The following is a 24,432-nucleotide window of genomic DNA, read 5'->3' on the forward strand; positions in this document are numbered from 1 at the left end:
ATTAGTTGGAGTGGTGTGGGGCTCCTGAGCCAACTCTTCCACTGTAATGAAGCATTTGATGCTCTTAGGAGACTTGCTTATTTCAGTGGGTAATGGCTCTGTTTATTGAGTTTGCACAAATGCATTTGATTTAGTCAATTTAGGCTCTGCATTTAAGCAAATTATGAGGTAGGTAGGACTCGATCAGCAAGAGGTAAATTAGTTTGAATGCATATAGAAGGATCTTGCAGAGGGCAAATTTACAGTCAAACTGTCACATGGAAATCATAATGTGCAATACTTGTCAGGTTTGACAAATGAATCAGGATTGTAAAGTTGCCCTTACCTTGAGGTGTGCCTGCATTTGACCAGCAACAGAACTGAAGTGGTGTGTTGTCTTGAACTGGCTCAGGAGAGAGAAACCTACATAAAGCTGGAGTCACTACATTTAAAAAGGGTGAGTTAAAAATCACTGAAAGGTTATAAACTGTCCAGCTCCTCTCCCCTGGTCCCTGATCTTTGCCCACTGCAACATGTGCCAAGTAGGGCTGTGGGTGCTGATGTTTCCTAGGGACAGCTGCTATCAAAGCAGAAACCTTGGCTTCTTCAAGCCCTTTCTACTGTGTGCTTTTATTTCCCTCTGCCCCCTCCCCCAGTTGTTAATGGTTTTTTCTACCACAGGACCATTTCTAGGTCTAGAGCTAAGCCTATCCATCTCCCTTTCTAGACTGTAGGGAAAAAGCTTACTTTGTTTTCTTGCTTGCCCCAAATCAGCGACATATGAAGTGGTAGATAGAGAAACAGGTTTTTGTTTTGTAATTAATAATTTTAAAAATTAGTAAAAGGAGTATTGCTACAAAGAAACGTCATCACTAAGGTGACTAATTATAGATTACCAGGGCAAAATAATAAGTAGCAGTCAAAATTGTATATTCTTATATAGCACAAAACAGCATGTAACAAAGATGTTACACACACCACAAAGAGGAACGACCTCTTTTCAATTAAAATCACCACAGAAAAGAGAAATGCCAGTAAAGATATTAAAAAAAAAAAAAAAAAAAAAAAAGTAAATTAATTAGTGAGGACGTTGTGATTTTTTTTTTCCCCAAGGATTTTTTTTTTTTTTAATTTCAAAAATGTTTCAGTGGAGAGGTGGACAGAAAATGGTCCATGGACTAGGCAGCTAAGTGGTAAACTTAATTCTCCATCTGCTCTAGTACTTTTAACAATTCCTAAGCAGCAGCAACATCTGATGTCTTTTATGGAAAAATACTTTAGACACTTTAAAAATACAATGTGCCAATACCTGCTGGTATTTGAGAGCACATGGGTACCTTAGTTAAGTATATGAAAATATGTAAAAGATTAAAATGACATACCTGCTGGACAACGTATACAAAGGTGTGATCATTGTGGCTGTGCTTGCCTTAGTCTTGCACTGAATATATTAGCACCTTGCAAACTTGTTCTTAGAGCATTGAGGCAGGTGCACGTTCAGCTCACTGTACCTCTTTGAACCCTGCCTTACAAGGTTTGAGGTGGCTTTGTTGAATTTTGTTCAATAACGACTGCTCAATCCTTAAATGTAGCTGGAAGGTAGCGCTGTTGCCTTTAGTTTGTATTTTGGAATGTAATGTCTGGATGCAGGTTTCTGTTCCTCTCGGTGGTCCCTCTGTAGGATGGGCGCCAAGTAACCCAGTCCTGTGGCTTTTTTTTTTTTTTTGAATTGGTTGAGAACAGAAGTGCTGTGGTACCAACAGGCCAACTCCTGTTCTTACATCAGAGTGGTTCCAAAGAGTGTTTATCAATATGGTGACAGGCACTTTATATATATAAATATTTATATAAAAGAGAGTGTTGAATTTTCAACAATTTTCAAAATTTTCATTTTTTTTGTTGTTGAATTGAAAGCAGCAACAATTGTAATCTTCAGGAGGTGTGAGCAACACAGGGAGAATATACAGACACTTTGAGCGGATTTTATAGTATACTTTTTCTTTCTGTCATCTACATGAGAAAAGCCAGAAACAAACCACTGTGAGCCATTTTGCATCTGGCTCTGGCGCAGATTTGCAGCTGAAGTACTCCCAGCTGCAGCAACCTTTTTCTCTGCCCTGCTATAATGGAATTCCTGACCTGTTTATTTCCCTCTCAGAACTGTCCACACAGCTGTACAAATGTATAATCTCCTATCTAAATCCAAATTCAGTGTTTTGCATGTTGTAATCTTTCCCTTCAGTAGGTGAGAAGTGGGTTTTCTCATTTAGGCCCACCTCTTGTAGCAAGTAGTTCTCATATATTATCTTAATCTTAGGATTTTCTGTCTGGCTCTTCTGTCCAGCTGACTGTGGCCTGGAAGAGATGCACTGTAGTATTATCCATACCCTGGCCTTTTCACTTTGAAATTTTCTACAGAACAGCAGATTTGTAACAGCAGTCAGAAGCCACGTTGATTTTTTTATATATATATTTTTTTACTTGTCTCAGTATCGGTGAATTCCCAACCAGTCTGATGAGCTATTCCTGCCACATTCACCCCCTTTGTTAAATTATTTGTAGTTTAAGGAGAAAAAAAATGCTCAGATTATCAAAATGGACTGAATAGTAGCAATAATACAGCCATTAGCAGCAAGAAGTGTACTTGAGTGAATATGTGTGAAAGGTTAATTTCTTAAGATGCTGCAGTTCTGTGACAGATGTAAGTGGCTGTGCTTCCATCTCAGGTTTGTTGAGATGGGAATTCATTTCTTTGCGGGAAGCTCAGAAATTTCTTGAGGAACCTATTTAGAGAATTTTAGGTGAGTTGTTTGGTCAGATATTTCTGTATGGATGGAAATATTTGATATTACCTGGATTTGGAAATCTTTCTCTAAGCTGGGGTTCTGCTGTGTTTAGTCAAGCGTAACACTAACATTGGGTGCCATAGTGAATTGTGGCAGGGCCAACAAGTCCTGTTGGACAGAAAGCTTTCACCAGTGACATGAAATGAAGTAAAATATCCAGAGTGCAAGCGGGCTCATCTGCTGCCCCTAGAGTGACCATGGTTTGCTGCTTGCTGGTCATGGCGTGCTCTGGGCATGCAGCCCTGCTGGCTGAGTGGAAGGAGCAGATCAGCCTCAGCATCTGGGCTTGCAAGCCCCAGAGCCAGCAGAGCTCTGGAAATGTCACATGCTGATATGGTGATAAACGAGAGCCTGTTGCATTTTACTGGAGTTAGTTCCTTTGGCCTTTTGAAGTAAAAATGGATCTGATATCAGTAGCAAAAGACTGACATGGCATCTTTTGTTTCTGAGCAGTAATATTTCCTTTCAGCTGACAATTGACTCCCACCTCAGCTGCAGGACATCTTTTTCTGCCTTGTAGAGAACTAAAAAGTCAAGAAAGAAAGAGGGGTGATAACTTTCCCTCAAGCAAGTTTAACATAAAGTTTTTTAAAGAGGAAGAAAATAAAGGGGTTGCTTGAACAAATGGTGAGTAAGAAATATTAGAGACAACTTGTAGCATTCAGATCCTTGCTGAATCCACGGGTGGGGTAAACTGACACAAACACTGGCATCACTGTAGGGCCATCAGTCTGTGTTGTCTTAGGCCTGCCTTCACTTCCAGGCATCTCAGTGCCTAAGAAGGCTCTAACCCCAAGTCATTCAAAGCTGTGGAGGAGAGGCCCTCATTTATTCCACCTCTTTGTGCCCTTGAGGGATGTCAGGGCCTGCATCGCTCCATGCCCTGTGGTCCCTCCATGCAGAGGCCTGGGCACATGTATGGCCAGCTCTTCCTACTAACATGAAACTCCTGAAAGAATGAGGCCTTTGGCTGTTAAATCAAATTCATATTACATGGTAGCACAGAATCCTAATGAAGTAAACCACAGGAAATTTACAACTCCAGGGCCTCAGCTGCCAGTCATCCTTCCTTGCTCGTGCCAACTAGAAGTACCAAAGTTGTCAAAATAAATTATCATTAAAAGGGGAGATGTCACAGCAGGTTATTCAGCTTTGTGGAATATTTTGCAATGCTATATATCATAAAAGTTAGTCTTTCAAATGCCAAATATCTACTTTCATTATCATTATTACAGACTAAGTCTTAAATACTAAGTGGCAAGCAGAAAGCGCAGGTTTAATTTTGTACTCAAACATCCCTTCTAAAAACAGGGGAAGAAAGAAGTGACTCTAGTATTAAGGAAGTTTTATGCAGTTCTCCTCAGCATAAATAACTCCGTGGCCAAGTGAAAATTGTGAGACTGTGTTAGATTTGAACTACAGGTTGTGATGTTGGTCCCAGTGGGAGTGTGAGAGGTATGAGAGAACCAATTGATGTAGGTGGTTTTTTTTATTATTATTATTTTTTATTTTTTTTCCCTAGACTTTTATTCCTTTGCTTAAACTAGATACTTAAGTTTCTGAAGTGCTGTCATTTTATGCTACATTGACCACTAAACTTGAAATGGGAGACATTTGATTTTTGGAGTTAAAATAGGTGTATAATACCAGGAATCATCTGAGATTTCAGCTACTTGAAGAAATTATTTATACTCTTGAGTATGAAGAATAACAGCATGACTATATGTAGACTGAATAATTTGGGGTCTGTGTGACACATCAGCAGTATATTTAAGAAATTCTATAGAAAGTTCTGGATAGTTTTGTGTCTATTTATGAAGCATGAGGCAGTAAAGGTGATGTTTCTTACATATTTACACCAGAAGGTCGGCTCATATGTATACTGTAAGACTTGATAGACTTGAATTGCTAAGGTTTTGATATTGGAAAATGCAGATTAAAAAAAAAAAAAAAAAAGTATTAGATTAAAAGATACAGTGGTCCAGCTATAGCACCTCATTAATTTTTTCTGAAAATAACCTTTTTCATTGCATAGGATATTTTCAGAAGAGTTTTATAGGTTTTCATAAACCTTTAGACAGTTGAAAATAGCAAAGTCTTCTTTAAAGGATTAAAAACTGTTGTGTACGTGGGGATGGTGATCTTTTGTAGATCCTTCAGTAGATAAGTTCTCATGAAACTTGTGCCATACACATTTTCTTGTTGGTCTGAACAAGGGAAAGATGGAATTGGCATCCCTCATATTTTCTCTGTTAAAATAAATGAAAAATGGATTGGATTTTAAAGTATTTTTTCCTGTGAGCTCTAAAGAATAATAATATGACAACAAAATGGTTTGTTCTTCATGAACTTCTATAAAAAGGAGAAAGTATGATGAGGTAGAAAGCACAAGTATATTGCTCCTTAGAAAGAGTTTAAGTTGAAAATTGGGTGTATTTGAAATTGAAAACACAACTTTTTTTTTTCATATGTATCTCTTTTCCTAAAGCTAGAGGTGAACAAGCATTTGTCCCATGCACAGAGTGAATCTTTGTCATAAAGGCTTCAAGCTGACCACACTCAAAAAGGTTAATCTTAAATACAATTTTAAAATCACCTTTTTTTAAAAAAAAAAAAAATAATTTTGAACCTTATTAGTGAAGACTATTTAATGCATGCACAAAAAAAAAAAAAAAAAAGTAAAAAATTCCATATGCAAAAAAATCCACCAAAATAAGATTTTAAATACTTGTATTTTATAGATGTATGTTTTATTACAGTCCTGAATTGGGACAATATTACTGCTTTTGGCACATTCAACACTGATGTATCCAGCAATCTGTTTGAGCTCTGAGGCTCAAAATCTCCTATTTTCAGGCATTTTCAGTCTCTATTGGGAACCTACCAATCTATGAGTCTGTTGTATAGCACAAGGTAATAATAGGCAACTGGGATCATTCCCAGATACTCTACTGAATCTTCAAAGGCAAAAAGCTTTTCTAGCAGTATTTGATGCACCCACTCAATGATCTATGAAAAAAAAATAAAATAAAAGTTAGGCAGTTTTACAATTTGCTTTTAACTTGTCCATTTGCTAAAGTAGCTGTTGTTTCAGCCTACTGAATTTATTTCTTTCAGCCAAGAACAGCAGCTGGTTGCTTCTTTCCACACAAAAGTTTAAGAAAAGTAATAATGTGCATTGTTTCATTGTTTTTGCTTTGTCCCACGCATTCCTCCCAGGCCATGCAAGGGAGAAATAACTCAACAGACCACAGAACATAAAGGCCTCTTTTCCCCCATTTCTTTACTGCAGAAACTCCAGTATTTGTTTCTAAGGCAAAGCCATCTTTATGTGAAAGACCATTGCAGATGTAGGGCTACGCAGACCACTGGCAATTCCTTGCCTCTGAGGAAGGATGTGGAATTAATTCCTGGCATTCTAGTCTCAGTTGTCTGAATTTCCCTTGTGTCCCCAAGTCTGAAAAAAAGTATAAGACTTTGCAGGCAAGCTTATGTTGAAAAGAATCCAACATGCTGAATAGAAGCTCGAGTCTGGGGAAATGTGTTTCTAAACTAGTAAATGTCTGTGTGTGATGATGGGCCAAATGGTTTGGCTGGTCCAGGCTTTGTGTTAAATTCACCCCAATAATACCTTCCACAAGTAAGTCTTGGAGCTTCATTTATTCATATTTATCAAGAATTTTGGAAATAATCAACTTTTTGAAATGTTGTCCCCTATTTTTCTTAAGCTTCTCAAACTATCCTGAAATATTATACGGATGAGAGTAGGTAAAATACAAGGAACATTAAAAATAATAAAAGAAACACATTAATGTTTTATGGTAGTCATGATAGGAAAGGGTAGAAGTTATAGTAATGCAGTATATTTCCCATGATTAGGCTTTTTCAGAGACAAATACATGCTTTAATGAACGCATCAAACATGCATTAAAGTTGCACAACAATTAACTGTTTGTTAATATTAAAGGACCAGCTGCAAGTAAAAACTAGAAATACTTACCGAAGTCAATTACTTCAGGGCTTCCCAAGAGTCAGATGCTTTTTTTTTTTTTTTTTTCCAGGTATATCTGATGAATGTTAGAATCCCCAAACCATTGGAGTGGCAATGAACACATTTATTACCATCTCTTAAATGTACTTTCACAGTTTAAAGTTTTCTCCTGTGGCAGTTTAGAGAAGAAATTGAATGTCAAAGAGGTTGTTTGTAAAATACAAAGCACCCCTGCAGGACTGTTCTCTGGCAGCACAATTTTGCAAATATCGTATGCATCCTTTTTCCAGGCATGTCAGAAATTCTGAAAAAGTATATTCAAGCTCACTGTGGGGGGAAAAAAATGACTTTCCTTTTAATTGTGTGGTTGTGCTGTTTTACTGCTGAGTGTAAACTGCTAGGTTTTTCTTCTGCTGTTGCAGTCTGTAGGTAGTTGTTTTTACATTTGTACAGTGTATTCTCTGCATGTCCAAGCACAACCTTTGCAAAAGTAAAGTCTGACAATTTGAAACAACCCACAGAAAAGATAATCCATACTTCAGTGATGATTTCATAGTCCTCTAAAACATACAGAGGAAAATCACCAGGATTTAGCATTTTAGTGAGAATCAGGAAAGCAAATTTTTTCTTCTTATTGATGTTTAAACTGCTATTCACTGAGTTCTCTAAGTTTTACTTAAGGGAGATCTGGGATTGCTGATGCTTTCAGAATACCTCACAAATGGACAGTGTTGAGAATTAGAGTCTAACTTTGGAAGCTGCTTTTATATTAAGGGTTTGAATAAATAAATTACAGTGAAGATTAGCAACATGTACCATGCTAGGAATCTTCTACTTCATAGCCTCTGTTAAATCTCAGTGCTGTTCAGCAGAAATTTTAGGTGCAGTGTTTTTCTGTAATAAGGCCATATAAACCAACCAAGCAGAAACATTTTCCTTCCCTGCACTTAATTCCAAGGCCATAGCATGACAGCAGCCACACAGAATACATAAAACTTAGCATTTCCTCAGTGAAATTTTCATTGGAAATATTATGATCACAGAAAATTTTTAATGACTCTTGGGAGTGTCCAAAGCAAGCTTTTTGGAAGTAAGTTAATATGTCTTTTTTTTTTTTTTTTTAATGAAGGACAGAGGTGTGTATGTATGCAAGTGCACTGTATTAAGAACAGAAAAGGAATGTAAGTTCCACAGCAAGGGAACATCCTGCATGGTCTCCCTCAGCAGAAGTATGCTGAAACACTTCCATTTCAAGCTACAATGAAAGAGAGAGGAAAAAATGTTGCTTTACACCCTTAATGAAAGGCAGGGAGAAGATTACTTCTGGCATTCTGTTTGGGAGGTACCTTGAAATAGCCATTTGAATATACCACAAAAACTACCCAAATATTGCATGAAGACATTTTATTATGAATGCAGTGTGTATATAGCTTTCTGGTTTTGTTTTTAATCTGAGGTGCTTATACAAACAGATCTGTATCAGCTGAATGACAGTTAGTTTGCAGGACATGATACCGGTTGAACACCCTTCAGCTCCAAAGCTTTGCTAAAGTTAATCTCTTGAGCTTTAGCTGTACCCTTGGTGAGCTTCAGAAATCGAATACATCCTTTAAAACGGATATTAGTGGTCAGCCCAAACTGGGTCACACCATCTGAGGGAGGGAAAAAAAGGCAAAAGGAATTAGATACGTTTGAGTTGATACTTCAGTTTGTTCAAAAACAGTCCTGCCAAAGAACAAATGTCCCCAGTGATATATATATATTTAATGTTTTATTTGCTCTATATCATCTAATATTCTCAAAAAGTGGCAAACATTATGAGTGAATATGATAAATATAGTAGTAACAATCCAGTCTTCTTTCTGTTTCCTATCCTATCATGACAGTGGCAGAAGCTGAAGACATTTAAACTGCCATTATAAACTATATAAATCAGGAAAATAGGTAAATGAAAGAAAATGGCCAAATGACAGTTTGTTACCTACAAGTGGTGTATGACAGATACATGCTCATCCTGCCAACTTCAAAGGTATTTATCCACAACATAACAGATGAAAAGGGGGAAAAAAAGGCCAAAAGTGATGCAATTTTCATTAGCCCTAGTATCTTGAGAAAGTCATTTCCTCAACAATGTGCTTCAGCTGTCATATAAAGAACAGTTTTCAAACACTCTTCCTTTCATTTTCTTTATTTCTTCTTGCTTACTCTTTATATATATGCATTATGTATATATATGAATTAAGTATATAAAGTGCTCATTATCATATTGATAAACATTCAGTTCTGATGGCAGGGGTGAGAAGTCAGCCCGTTAGCACCTCAGCACTCTTGTCGCTTCTGTTTCCAACCAATGGAGAAAAAAAAAAAAGCCACAAGACTTTGCTATCACCCTGGCTGGATGGCATTTAATACTGCTACATCATCAGGGTGCAGGGAAATCTGTTGTGAACAAAGGAGGGAACTATCCTACTGTGAATGGACTGTGATAGAAGTGATGGTTGTTTTGACTGGAACACTGAAAATCTTTATCACAATTGCTTGAAATTCACGGCTGAACTTGTCTCTCTCTTCCTAGTGAAAAAGTGGCTACAGGGATGCACTCCAGTACAAATCTAGTGATTGATACAACTAAGGTTTGCAGAAATACTTCATGCTGGTACAGACTGGCTGGCCGTAGCATTGCAGTGTTTCACATAGGATGTGTTTCCACTAGTTCAAGCAACGTGTGCATCCTTGTATAGGGAAGAGTGGTAGTAGAAGATGACTAACGGTCTCTATGGATAACCAGTAATTGACATCCTTGCTCAGTCTCTGGCACTATCTCCTAAAACCATGTAGGAATTTACTTAAGAGGAGTCTTCCCATATTGATCTCAGTTTGCTCTAGAACAGACAAACATTGCAAACTTACTTAGTTCTTTTGTTTGCCAACTAGAGGGAAACTATATTGTAAATACAACAGAATTGACAGTTTGCAAACACCTTATCTGTGTTTTCAGAAAGCAAACTGCTATTAGACAAGCCTGTTGATTTCCTCTGAACAGATCAACTAGCATTCATTGTCAGCATAGTGAAAGATGAAGCTAGCTGCAGAGCTCAGCCCAGTTCTGGATCCTGTTCAATTACTTTTGCTAGAAGCAAGATATCTCAAGGACTTCCAGATTAATGAGTACGAAATTTTGATTAGTTTCTTTTTTCTTAGTTTCTATAGGGTCACTAGACTCTACAGTGAAAACATTCATCAGGAAAAGGTGTTCTCTCACCTCTGTGCAAGCTGTTGTCCACATTCCTCAATTCCTCATATTTTACATGCTCATGTACACACAGTGCCTTGCCTCCTCAAGGGTATGTATGCATTCTTTCAGTAAATTTAAGTTGCCAAATACTGATACTATTGATTATTAAAAAGAAAGTTTTAATAGGGAGGCTGTGTGCATTGTGAGCAGCAGAAGGCAGAAAGTTTGCCTGCTCCTCTGTGACCGCATCTCCATTTGAGACTGGGCAGGGCGGACTGATGAGAATCCTGTAGTGCTGCAGAACTTCTAATTCTGAAATGCAGCTGGATGCAGAAACAAGCATCCATGCCAAGTGATACAAACTTAGGTGTTCTTATCCACCGACTTTAGCATACTAGTCCTAATTGCATTTACGATGTGCTCTAGCACTGCTGCCTTGGTAACAAGTAAAGCATTACTTGTGCCTTAATGCTTACCAGGATATCCTCCGACAAAGACAGGGTCGTTAGTGTCTGCTGAGGTCGAGGCTCTGTTTGGACTGTTACCATCCACTTGTGTGTCATCTACAGTCAGCTCTAAACGGTGTTTGATCTTGTTTGCAACAACCTTGTGCCACTGCCCATCACACAATCTGTTTGGTGCATCAGGCTCGTAGATAGCAGAGAATCGGCCTGCACCATTGTCAACATGAAACATCACCTGAAAAGCATGCCATCAAAGTGAGATATTTCGCAAAGCAGGTACACAGTTCTTTTTTTTCTTATTATGCTTATGTATTTAAAATCAACAACAACAGACTGCACACACTAAAGCACTGATTTAATAACATTGTGTCAATTGCTGTCCTTCTGCATAGTCTCAGGGAGGGTCTGCATCATGCCACTCATATAAACGAATGGAAATGTGCAAACCTGTTGTATAGTTTGTCATCTTTTCATGTTTGTTTTAGTTTTTGAGTCCTCTTTCTATGCACTCTCTAAAGAAGCTCCTTATAATAACAGAATACTGACTGGTTTACCAGACTGAAATAAAAGATTCATATAGGAAACTAGTACTATTAATGATGATGACTTTCCTCAAAACATTTCCTGTTCAAATTTAAGCATGGATGTTGTAGTTTTGGGAAATTAAAGTGTTACAGAATCTTTTAGAATATGTTTGTAAAAGTGTAAGAATCTCTGGATGTATGGAAAGTGGCAAGTCTTGATATTGACTGATATATCTGGAGATTGGAGTAGTAAGTTTGCATTCAAAAAGTCTTTGAAAGGATGCTTTTTAAAAAGAATATTTACAAAGAGTTAAAACTACTTCCTACTTACTTTTCCATCCACTAATTCAATGCCAAGCCCATCCATTTTCTGGCTGCTTACTCCTAGGAGCACACCATTCATCTGTGTTGTGCGGAATTCAAATTCCACTAGCAGATCTGTTCCCACTCTGTATGCACCAACTTGGAGAGAAAAGGGAAAGTTTAATAAACTGAAGTATGTAATTACATTATTCCCAGTAATCACACAGTGCATTGCCAGTAATGCAAGGTAGTACCTTGTATAGTACCTTGTATAACTTAGCATTATTAACGCACTCCATTTCATTTGAAATCATGTAAGAAACAGTTACGGTGGCTGTACTTCGTGTGAGACCTTGCTAGAAAGTCATATATTCCATCCTGAGGCAAGATAATTAAAAATTGTAAGTGGGATTTTCATGTGGGATGTTCTGGTCTCACTTTGCTTCAAGTCAACAGGAGTTAGATTGCACTGGACATTTTTGAAAACAACATCTCCTCTTTCTTTGTCTTTGCCTATCAGCAAAACTTCTGTTTGCTACCTGTTTTGGCAAAGCCTGTTCCATCGAAGTACGTTCCTTTCTGGGCAGTGACAAAGCACTTTCCAACGTTGAAGCTTGAAGTTGGGTTATCCAGGTCAACAGGTGATTCTGTCATTTTAAAACTTCTGATGCAGCCGTCAATGCTATAGGTGACCTGCATTCCATATTTCAAACAAAATGTATAACTTTGCAAAGCAAACTGAAATGCTTAGAATAAAGGCCTACATTTTGTCACTAAAAAGTACCTTTTCTTTGTGGGCTTTATGGAGCTGGATAATACTTTAATTTTATGTGGCTAATCCTTAATATCTGATTATAATTGGTATCTAATCTCAATCATGCTGAGGAGGAATTACATTACTTTTCAGAGATGTGATCTGAGTCACATCTATTTGGCTTAATGGGGGACATAAAATAATACACTGCATAATGAAACATAGCAAATTACATCAGCAATGCAGGAATTTAATGGCCTATACTTTACCTTTTTAATTGACTAGGTTATGGGGTTTGCAAGTAGACAAAGATACTGGATACAGTTCTCTAGGCTGCTGGTAATTTTATGAGGGCTTTTTTTCTCCTCCTTTTAATCACTTTACTGTGGGTCTACATGGTAAGACTGAGCTAATGGATTTAGGCACTTACTGATATGAACTGTGCCTCTACATAAAAGTTGTTGGCCATACATATTTTCTCATATAATCTATAGGGCCAGCGACCGTTCTGACAATGGCCACACCAGTGACCAGAGAGCTGGGTGGAGGCAGGGGATGTCCTCAGGTGTATGGGTGCTCCGGTGCTGGGTAGCAAACTGCAGCGCCAGCTTGGCTTCTGCATCAAGAGCATCTTTTTGTGACTGCAGGTGGGTGGCATGGGCATGCTGAAGCTGATGATATGAGTGACATCCTGCCTGGGGGTCAGGAGTGAGGGGCTGCCCAAGTCCCATCCCAGTGGGACCTCAGGAAGCCATTTGCATTTTCCCTTCTATGAACTACCCTAGAGCTCTCCTTCCCAAGGTACGTAGATGCTGCTTTTTGGTTCTCAGCTTTATATAGAGGCCTAACTTAATGTCAGGAAAGTTTATCCCTGATAACAGTGGGAGAGAGGAAAGTGATAAATATGCACTTTAAAGAAGAAAAAGAAGACATATTCATAAGCAATGCAAAACAAAAGAGCAAAATAAAAATCAGTTCATATAATAAAGTAAAAAAAATATGTATAAATACAGAAAGAAGAAAGGAACACCTGCAGATGGAAGTCTTGATTCTGCACACTACCTTCTCTAATAATATCCTGACTAGCAATTTGAAAGACCTTCTAAAACCACCTCTTAAAAAAAATCCCTTTCCTTGTAAATCAAAGCTGCATGTAGTGTGGTATATATATCTTATTACTACTAGACAAAACTGTTGTCCTGGTTTTAGTTAGGATAGAGTTAATTTTCCTCCTAGTAGGTGGTAGGGTGCTATGTGTTGCATTAGGATGAGAAGAGTGCTGATAACACACTGATGTTTTAATTGCTGCAGAGCAATGCTTACATCTAGCCAAGGACTTTTCAGCTTCTTGCTCTGTCCTGCCAGTGGGCAGGCTGGGGGTGCAGCAAGAGCTGGGAGGGGACAGACCCAGGACAGCTGACCCCAACTGGCCAAAGGGGTATTCCATACCATCTGATGTCGTGCTAAACAATATATAGGGGTGGCTAGCCAGGGTGGGGGGCCGGCTGCTCGGGGATAGGCTGGGCATCGGTCAGCGGGTGATGAGCAATTTCATTGTGCATCACTTGTTTTGTACATATTATTATTAGTATTATTATTATTTTTGTCCTAATAAACTGTATCTATGTCAACCCACAGGCTTTAGTTTTTCTTGTTTCTCTCCCCCCATCCCAGGGAGGGAGGGGGGAAGGTGAGCAAACAGCTGTGTGGTGTTTAGCTGCCGGCCAGGTTAAACCACAACACCTGTACAAAGTTTTCATGGAAACTTTAGAAATATCAGTGAATATATTCAGCTCTTTATGTATCACTTTTCTGTCAGATTTTTCAGAGAGACCTTCTAAGTGAAAATCATCTCCAAATCAACATTATGTTACCAAAAAAATCCCATACCACAAAACAATTCTTACCATCTTCACCGTGAAATTCAATTATAGCAATCAAGATTTGTAGACAACTTGATAACATTCTCTAACTTCAGAATTTCAGTTTCCCAGTAGAAAAGCAAACTTGGTTATACTTTAGCATGCTAACAGTCTATATAATTTCTTTTGCTGAAAGTAGAGTTTGGCGTGCTTAAAATGTGACATCTGTTGATGTCAAACAAGTAGGTATCAGTCTTCTGATAGGAAGCCAGCCCACCTACCACTACATGCTAGACTAGTGTCTAAAGAGGTTGACATCTGTTTAGCAGAAAGGCCGAACTAAGATAATACATGCTTTCAAATTTTAATTGGAGTCTTAACATGAAGCCTACAACACAAAGTTCTATTAATACATCATGAGATGTATTTTACTGGGAATGATTGAAAGGCAAGCACTGATTTTTACCTTCTGTGAATGACATTTGAAGTCACAGCTTCATTAAATCCCAAAGCACTTAAGACTGTCAGAATCTGACATGACTGTTATTGCCACACTGAGCCATTTATCTGCCTGGGTTCCCTCTATTACTTCTGACATGAGCAATAGGTAAGGATTTAGTGTTACCTTTCTCCTCAGATTAGTATTCGTAAATTGCAGGTGTATTTCAAAGAACACAATTTGATAGTATTAGGAATTATATTTTTGGGTAGCTATGTATGCTTTTGTTTTTCAGTGCCTCAGATCTGTTTAGATAAATCCATATGGTCTGGATGAGGGAATACAGTGTTCCTATTTTATCCTAGAGTTTCTAGGCCAAAATGATATTAACCTCTGTTTGCCAAAATATCTTTCATGTCAGCATGAAAGCTGGGCATTTAGGCTGAGACAGTGATAAATACGCACAGTAGAGGACAACAGAGTTTTCATGGTCTTACTTCAAATACATTCTCTCCTAAGCTAGCAATAACAACACAAACCCAATTACTACAGTAAGCAGCAGTACTACTGAGTACTTAGGGGTAGTTTTGGCTTCTACCGCTTCTCTTAGGAGATGTTTTCCCTGTCTATTACCTCTCACTGCAAGATGGATTACAGTCAAGAGAAAAGGCAAACGATATTCAGGAACTTATGCTCTGGCTGTGTAGTGATCCAAGTGGATGCAAGTATATGGATATTTCTACTTTTCTGTAACAACAGCTGTTAGTTCTTTACATGAACTGGGTTCTGAGTCAGATCCTCCCACTGAAAGAAGTTAGTATACCTTCAGTAAGATCCATTTTATCAATATTCAAGAGCAGTCTAGGGAAAAAGCAAAACAAAACTGGGAAGATACCAGTACCAATTGAGACATACTTAAGAAGCGTATAATAACTTAGTTAAACTTGCTTACCGGACCAATTCTTCTAGTTGTGTAGTTAATGGGTAATCCTCCAACATACAGCATCCCTACAACATCCAATATATCAGCCTTTTTGGGGCTAACAGTACTGTTTGAAACGCCATCTACTATGAGGTTTCCTTCTTGCTTGGTTCGAATTACTTTTATCTAAAAGGAAATGCAAATGTAATACAATTAGAGACAGTTTCCTGAAAACAAAGTGTTTTATATATTGTAACAAGCCTTACAGTCTAAAATTTATAATATAATAAGTGAGAAAGCAGTGGTAATCAGAAGTACTTGGCTAGCAGTTATGGATAGTGTCGATGGATCAGAGTTTGCAAAGTTTTGTGCAAACATATGTCTGCCTTTTAATTAGATTTGAGTCAGAAGGCATAATGACTATTACTTATTAGAACTTTTGAAAGGACACGGGGTTCCTTTTGAAAGAGAAATTATTACTATCATAGGCACACTGTAATATTCTTTTTCCTAGAATCAGATAGCAATGTTAAGTACCAGTAATAGTACATGCTGAATGTTAGTGTCACCTGTTGCAAAGCTTTATTACAGAACATTTGCAGACATTATTGAGTTTACTATTCCACTAGTTTGGATGTGCCTCAGATTATAGTTCAGGCTAGGGTAAATATAATACCAGCTATGTTTGTAAGGCTTCTGTTCAGACAAATGCATCACATGGAGGACATGCAATTGCTGAAGAGTTGATGAAAATCTATCCTAACAAATGTAGGCCAATTTCTGTCCAAAGATTATACTGAGGTCTCTGCAAATTAGTATAATAATGTATCTGTATAAAAAAGGGATAAAAGGTAAAACGGAGCACATATTATCACAGCAGATTGCTAAAGAGAACAGGAGTTAGCTCAGTGGAGGAGCAGAAGCTATTTTTCTTTGGCTTTTCTTAAATGTGGCTGTTCCTGCTTTGATGTAGCAGCAAAAGGATGTCATGCAAAAGGAATAACTGAATACTGACATGGGGTGCCCAGGTGGCAAGGGACTGAACCTGGTGTTTCTAGACAACTGTGAATCTGAGATGGATAGTTACACCCTGAGCAGAAGGAGAATTTGGTGAGTGAGAAAGGAAATGGGAATGGACAGTCTTACAGAGGACTTAAAGAGATAACAGCAGCATGAAGCAGCACAATAATGAAGCCTGGAAGGAGGGTTTTATCAGTGCCATAGCTTCTGTAGGCCTGATGGAAACATTTCAACCTAAACCAATTCAAGTAGAGAAACGGTAGTCACCAAAAGGATTATTTTAAGGAAAGCTCCTGCTTTCTCAGAAACAAAAAGTGTGTTTTTTTTTTTTTTTTATTACAGAGGTTGCCTTCCTTCCACCCATGCCAAAACTGATTTTCTTTTGCTTTTCGGGAGCTGTGAATTTAGATCTTGTCTCCATTCTTTCCTGTAAAAATGGGATCTACAACGGTCCATCTCTCACACAGTACCAAGTTGCATGCTCGAAGAGCATAACCTTGCATTGAAAATTACATGCTCAAGTTAGAATATAGAGAAAACAGGGCTAAAAGAGTAAAACACATCTTTGTTCTGTATTTATAGAGGGTACAAGGCACACTAGTTTACTGTTCCCAGGCATTAAGTAAAATAGATAAAATAATGACTACAGCTTTATTTTTTCCCATTATGAACCACTTTGCATTTGGAACAATTGATAGCATCAGAATGTTCCTGGATAATAATAATAAATAATAATAATAAAATGAGAAAATAAAAATCCTGTGGAACAGCTGGAAGTGAAGCAGAGAGAGACCAAGGATGACTAACAAGAGGGAGTGTTAAGAGCATAATGGGAAGTGCAATTAGACTTATTCTTGTTTGGTGATAGAGATGTGGATGGGGACTATACAAATACCTATCCAAAATGTAATGTCTCTTATAGCATATATCTTGAAAACATAGTTACGTGGTTTTCTTTTCGTTATTGGTGCTTTCAAGCTTTTATTTCACCTAATGAATATACTATGTGTTGTTCTTGGCCCAGTAAATACTGAACATCATGGTTGTGATATTGTTCCTTCCCTTACCATCCAGAAGCCACAGGCATTGCATATATTTAAAAATACTTCCTCTTGTGAAGTCACATAAGCCAAATACATCCATTAGTATCATATTTAATCCCTAATGAATTGAATTAATAATGCAGGAAAAAATTACTTAAATGTTAATTTCTTTCCATTGTTCTTAGCATTACAGCTGAACAGTGACATTATTAACATATAAACAACTGGCTTTAAAGATGTATTCAAAGATGACAAGATGATACTCACTAGAGTCCTATTAGGCAAGAAGAAACATTTTCTGCAATTCCTTACCATACATGGAACATATTCTAAATATGTCCAGAAATACGTGCTTCTTGAAGGAGAAAATTCAAGGATCAACAATAACTTATTTTACTAGAATACGTACTGTGTACTTAACATTGCACCTCAAAGCACAAATTTTGCAGACTACAGAAATGTCTAGTTGAAAGGTTATCTTGTACAAACTATATTTTTGCAAATATCTTAAGGCAAAACAAAGCTCTCTCTCACCATTACAGAGAGTAATTTAGCGTTAGAGACTATTATACCTTGTGCCACTGGCCATCATTTATTTTGCTGGAAATCATTGTGTTGGTGTCTCCACTCCCCAGATCGTAGCTGAAGTAAGGCAGTCCATTCTTTATCTGAACAGTAGCAAAATCAGCATGGTTGATGCGGGCCATATAAAACAGCAAGCCAGAGTCAGCCATGGTCCGGATTTCAAATTCAATTGTAAGTCTGAAAATCAAACAAGCAAGAAAAAGGATGCAAAAGAAAAGATATTCAGAGTAGACAAATTATCAGTAGATAAAATTATCTACTTTACTTTTTTTGCATTCCTCTAACAAAACCTTACAGTTAGTGGCCTATTTTACATGTCCAACAGAGTTAAAAAAAATAATTTGGTCACGCGTGCATTGCATTTCACACATATCTGACCCCTGACAAATGAGTGTTCATTAGTCCTGTTACTGTGGAAATATAGAAGTGCAACTTTGGCACAGAATTTGGAGAAACAATTCTCAGCTGCAGCTGTTATTGCTAGAAAATCCCAACATTTGTAAAATTCCAGAGTAAAAATCCATCTTTCACACACACAATGCTCACAAATAAGAGACAGCTGTAGTGACAGTCAGCAAATGTTTAGTTTCTAGTGAGTTGTATTGCCTGAAGACAGGTTACCAAACTTTTAAAGATGCAGAGGGAAGACTTTACAGTTGGAACATTAAATGCTAATTTTGATTTCTCCTAGCAAAATATGAGAGTGTGTCTGAGGAAGTCTGCTCTCTTGTGAAGACCATTGACCTGACTGATTGGTAATGCTGAAAACCTCCCCTTCAACCAGCCTCCCCTTCAGAAGCTAACAGGTAGGACAGCTGACAGTGAGGGTGAGGCCCCACCCCACGCAGGATGCATTTACTGCTTTTGTGAGTCTTTCCTTCTCATCAAAGAACCCTGGGAAATGATTTAGATTATCCGAATGCAAAGGTTGTACTGGAAGCAGATCACTAGCCCAGCCCTAGCTGAGTTGCAACGTCAGTACCTGAAAACAGTTGATTATATAAACATGAAAAAACATTGCATGAAAGCAGACGGACCTGAATACTTATTTGAAAAGAGCACATGCGAGGACCATAGGATTATACTTTTCTTTTAATTGTTTTCATAGTTTTCTAAAATTAGCATAAATGAAAATAACACAGTACAGCATCTGTGTAGGTAACAACTGAGTGTGAAGCTGATGGACCTTTAAATTAGTAAGGCAGCAAAACTGCTGAGTGGTGTGGCATAGCACATTTGTTAATGATCATGTGCCTTCACAGCAAAAATGAGCGATTAACAAGTTACAGCCTCGCAGACCCATTGAAAATATCTTTAATCTTAGAAGGAATTCTGGGAATTCCTTGGCATGTCAGTGTGGATATGTATGTTTGATTATACTTCAAGAGGGCAATGTCATTTCACGTTTGCTGTGCACGCCCAATCTCAGCTACTGCAAGAGACGTAAAAAAAGGTTGGCTTATTACCATAAATTGTCAGGTTACTGAACCTAGAAACTTCCTTCCAAAAGGCAACCTATGAACTCTGTTGGATGACCTAGTTACATTCTTCTGTTTGTTTTTCTTTAAGTCAGCCTAGGTTCGTTAGGTTCTGCATGTGCCCAAACCTTTACAAAAAAAAAAAAAAAAAAAAAAAAAGGTAAACTGTTCTTGTGAGGGTTACTTGGGTGGACACTTCATTGCCTAGATTCCACGCTTTAACACTATCTGTGTTTGTGTCCATAACTGTGGGAGAAACTTTTGAATTTTATTTTGATATAATTCCATGAAAGCTCATTACTGAAATAAACCATGTACCTGTTTTTCACTTTGGTGTCATCAAATGCGACGGCAATGTGGCTGTTCCTTGAAAGACCGAATTGCTTGCCACCTTCCAAAATGGCTGGTTCTGTGTCAGCAGCACAGGAATCCTGCAAAATACACAGTGCTCATACAAGCTTCATGTTTTGTATCTCAGCTGTGCACCTGCTGGAAGTCCTCCAGCTGTCGAGGAATCAGACTATTTCTCCTAGTCTAGACACCGCCCTGCAGTTTTCTGGCGTGCTGATGTCTCATCCCACAAGCTGAAGTTATAAAGCAGTATGACAGGAACTTGCTTTAAAAGCAGAGCTCATTAAGCTGGTTGTAAAAGCAAATACAAGTAATATACAAACATTGCTGCTTTCATGCCATCAGTGGACATTTACAAGATTCTTAAGTGTTTTCTAGAGTACTTGCTCGCTTAACTGAGTTTTACACTGTAGGATGCCCTCTTACAGGAATGAAGCAAGACTTAAACTTGAACAGCTATGCTGTTGACTTGAAAACTAGTCAACTTAAAAATGAGATATAAATAGTTTCAGACCTTGCAGTCAGCGAGTCTTCATTTTACTTCTTTATATTTTTTACAATTGTATTCTTTGTTTAATATGCTGTTATTTTCTCTGTTGCTGTTGAAAGACCCTCACCACCAACAAAAAAAAAAAAACCACGACTGACCTATAGAGGTAACAACTGTTAAACTCCCTGAGCAGACACTTTACCCAGGGCATAAATGAAGAAACCCCTCCCGGTCTGCTTCACTTTTATTAAACTTAGAGTGATACAACAATGACGGGTAAAATATCTTCTGCCTGGTATATTTTTTCCTTTTTAATTTGACCAGGTCTTCTAATCTCTAGCCCAGAAGCTCTTGTATGTGGGTGCCTGGAGCAATGAGACACCATGGTAATTACCAGCTCCTACTCATGTCTAGCTTTTACCTCCCACTGAGAGTATTGTGAAGAAACTGCTTAGAGGATCTAACACAACACTGCTAGGACAACAATACTACAGGGAAAAAAAAAAACAAAAAAACAAACAAACAAAAAAAACAAAACAAAACAAAAAAAACTTTCATAGCTGCAAGCTCTGTTTTTAAGCACTGTAGCTGATATCATTTTGGGTTGGTGACAATCTGTTACTTGAGCCCTGACTCAGCAGGGACCTGCAAAGCACAAGGTGAGTTGCTTTGCAGACAAAGAGCTCTTTCTGTGAAACAGTTTGAAAATGTCATGAATGACTCATCAGCCACTGAGATTTCAAATACAAAGAGGATTTTTTTTTTCCCTTCTCACTCAGGTTTTCAGTAGTGTTATATTTTTTGCTTTCACACGTCACAAAGACCTTCACAACAATGAAGAGAACTTCTAAAATTAATTTTCTCCAATAATGCTCTGTATGGAACATGACAGAGCAGAACACCATGCATTATGACAAGTACACATCAATGTGCAAAGAAGGAAAAAAAACAAGGAAAATTCAGCAGGACCAAACAAAATTATGAATGTGTGATTACAGTCTTCCAGTGATCATCAAATAGAAAAATATATTTTATTCTCTTAATGCTGGGTGAAGTTTTTAGTTATTTAATTATTTTAATATTTACAAGTTTATCATGCAGCTGCACAACTATGTTAGTAATAATTCTCTCTCTATATTATAATATATATACATTATATACACACATATATATATATTCTGTAACAGTCAGACTTGCTAAAATTTTGAGATCAGGACTAGCTACTGGTGCTGGAATGACAGGAAATAACTGAAAAATTAACTAGCACTTTCTACTCTACTTTCCTGTGGCATATTGCATAGTCAGAGGACACATTCTGACATTAAAGTGCCTGCTAGATTGGCTTATGTTAGAGAAAGGTCTGGCTCTGACACTGCAGCTGCATCCCAGTTTTTCTGCATCCCAGCAGGAAGACTGTAAGGAAGTGCAAGATGTGGGGGAACGTGCCAGACACATCCACAATGGTTGGAATCATAGCAAGCATACACTGATTAATTATGGATAAATACTGATCAGTAAAAAACAGGTTGATGAGGAAATGTCAATAAAATAAAAAAAAACATCCATAGGGCATGCTTAAAAATGTCCAGGTTGTATTTATAAGCCTATTTCTGCTTTCACTTCAGCTAAGGACAGCCAGCTTAACAGCCTTCATAAGACTGCCAGGTAAGTACGGATTATCAACCCATATTAAAATATCCTGGCTCTGTAATGGTTTTAAGGTGTACTACATTTAAATGCCTCTGCTTAATAATCTCCCATACTACCTGAGAGCCTCAAGACTGAGCTCTTCAGCTGCACTTTACTTCAGTCTTTTCGGGTGTCAGGGACTTGACTGGTAAGTCAAGAAGCTAAGTGTGAATCACCGTGGAAATGAAGAACAGAAAAGCCCACTGATGGACTGTGTCACTCACACATTCTTGACAAACAATGCTGTATTAGCAATCACATAAAAAGTAGGAAAAAAGGTAGCACAACTGAAACAGTACCCACAGCTCCTCAAACAGTGTTAATAAAGCAATGAAGTAATGCTTGGAAAAATGTTGGAAGATACCGTCATGAGGTCAAATGCAGACGTAATGCTGGCGCTCTTCATTTCAGTGGCAAACGAGTCCTGAGAAGCAGTGAATAACATGAGGCAGAAGCAGCAGTTACCCAAGCACAGGTCTCAGTTGAGAAACATTTTGGCATTCATAGCAAGCAGCAGCAGCAGACTGGTGACCAGTGCATTTCCCAACTGTTGTACTTCTAGATCTTGTCTTGCCTCTAGTAGAGGATTTTTTTTTCCATTTGGAATTAAACTCCCCCTCCCCCTCTCCATGGAGATGCATAGTCGAGATCTAAAAGAGCTCCTAAAAGGACTTAAATAAAACAGATACCTTATTTAGGCTTCTTACATGGAAATGACTTTTTGCTGTATATTTTCTGTATACAGTCTTTGTTCAATGAGATTATGCATAACTGTCATTATCTCATTATTAAACAACAGTTTATTATTTTGTTGCAACATTCCCCAGAAAAATACTTTGGAGAAATCAGATAAATGTAAAAATGGTCCACAAGCTTACCTTATTTAAAAAATAATAATAATAATAATGTCTTTAGAATTCTAAAACTGTTTCATTTTTTCTGAACAAGAAAGTGGAATAATAGTATTTTATTTAGATTTTTATTTTGAACACCTGTTTCAAGTTATCACAGCTCTCGATATGTTATACAAAACTCACCTAGTTATAATGGGACTAGTTTCTGGTATTAATAAATAGATAATATTCCTCTCATTTTCTGACTTGCCTTTCTTATTCTTCCTTGCTCCTTTTCACACTGCCTGGTTCATCTGGTTGGTTGCAAATTACTGAGTTAGGGAGGTGTCTGTGTTCAACATTCTGCTTGGGAAGTGGGAGAGATGGGGATGTTGCTCAGAGTTAAGTGTTCCCCAGCAAATATTTCTACTTGTACCTCTAGAATGTGGGAAGGAGATTGATAACTCACAGGAAGGGATGGACATCCCCTGAATACACAAAACATGAGGGCCTCTGCAGAGAACAGAGCTGGGATGCCAGTCACCCTAGAGCAATTCCCTGAACTAGATACTAGGTAAGTATTATAAATGATACTCCTGGGCAACCTGATCTAGTAGGCAGTATCCCTGCCCAGGGTTGGAACTGGATGATTGTTAAGGACTCTTCCAACCCAAGTAGTTCTATGATTCTGTGATCAGAGGTTCACAGGTTCTTTTTTTTTTTTTTTTTTTTTTTTTTTTTAACAATGCTTGATCAAGGGACAATAAAAAATCCAATATCTGCTAGTTTGACTGTGCTCTTGCATAACAGTGATCATTAAGAGCAGCTAATCCTTTTTACCTTGTTGTTGCATGGTTCTTCATCTTTGTATGGTAGCCTTACTATGCTGTATATATGCTTACTTTTAACTCCAAACAGAAAATTACAATTACTTCACCTTGTGGGAATTAATCAAAAATGATGCCCTAGAGCATGAATGTCCAGTACATACAATTCTGGGGCTAGTAGCTAGGTAATAACTAAGATGGACCTTGCCTATCTTGAACCCTTAGTTCCCATTTCCAGGTACACATATGGTTGTATGGGCTTTGGAGACTTCAGTAATGCCTGACAAATCGTTCTTCCACATGTATCTGGCCATGAAACTCAAATATAAATTAATCTTAATGAGATTTTTGTCCTAATTTTTGTGTCATTATGTTGGTAGGAAACCATTGCTAGACATCCTGCCTATTTTCAAGGAAAACCAGATATGAATTCTGAAAATGAGTCAGGTAACAAGGAATGACTGATGAAATGAATTCATGTTCTTTTCTCACTAGCTGACAGACTAGATAATATCCCTGCTTAATCCTGACTTTTCATCCACTGTGGAAGCTCATCCCCAAACGGTTAAAAGATCTTGGGAAGCCAATCTGGAAGAAACTGTCCAATTCACTGACTCTGACGTATGTGATATATATAAAAAGGGAAATGAAATGTTGGATTTGTCAGCTTGTCAAAACAGTCTCACAATACTGTAAATTTTGGTACTGTAAATAAGCTCCTAACTGTGAAATGTGCAGTCCTTTCATGCTGTTTGGAAATCTCATCCATACTACATAGTGTATACAGCCATGGTTTG

The 24,432-nt window shown here is 37.8% G+C and overlaps 1 protein-coding gene and 1 long non-coding RNA gene across 7 annotated transcripts in view; one reads left to right on the plus strand and one right to left on the minus strand.

Annotated features, from left to right (window-relative positions):
• The first annotated feature begins 24 nt into the window (after window positions 1-24).
• Window positions 25-23,376, plus strand: LOC118164196. The gene is made up of 3 exons (XR_004749367.1): window positions 25-436; window positions 10,018-10,160; window positions 23,251-23,376. It is a non-coding gene; the product is annotated as an uncharacterized LOC118164196 (long non-coding RNA).
• LAMA2 (laminin subunit alpha 2) overlaps window positions 8,204-24,432 on the minus strand; it is a 390,777-nt gene continuing 374,548 nt past the window's right edge. For 5 of the 6 annotated variants that reach the window (XM_035321576.1, XM_035321577.1, XM_035321575.1 and 2 more), the window contains 8 exons: window positions 22,340-22,399; window positions 19,764-19,876; window positions 17,955-18,144; window positions 15,350-15,505; window positions 11,882-12,035; window positions 11,371-11,501; window positions 10,528-10,750; window positions 8,204-8,468 (listed from right to left, as the gene is read on the minus strand). In XM_035321576.1, the coding sequence (XP_035177467.1) occupies window positions 8,311-8,468; window positions 10,528-10,750; window positions 11,371-11,501; window positions 11,882-12,035; window positions 15,350-15,505; window positions 17,955-18,144; window positions 19,764-19,876; window positions 22,340-22,399 (1,185 nt within the window). In that variant the 3' untranslated portion in view covers window positions 8,204-8,310. The remainder of the gene's footprint in view (window positions 8,469-10,527; window positions 10,751-11,370; window positions 11,502-11,881; window positions 12,036-15,349; window positions 15,506-17,954; window positions 18,145-19,763; window positions 19,877-22,339; window positions 22,400-24,432) is intronic. The other variant, XM_035321578.1, reaches the window with a different exon arrangement.

The sequence above is a fragment of the Oxyura jamaicensis genome, chromosome 3 (genome assembly GCF_011077185.1).
Source record: "Oxyura jamaicensis isolate SHBP4307 breed ruddy duck chromosome 3, BPBGC_Ojam_1.0, whole genome shotgun sequence".
NCBI lineage: Eukaryota > Metazoa > Chordata > Aves > Anseriformes > Anatidae > Oxyura > Oxyura jamaicensis.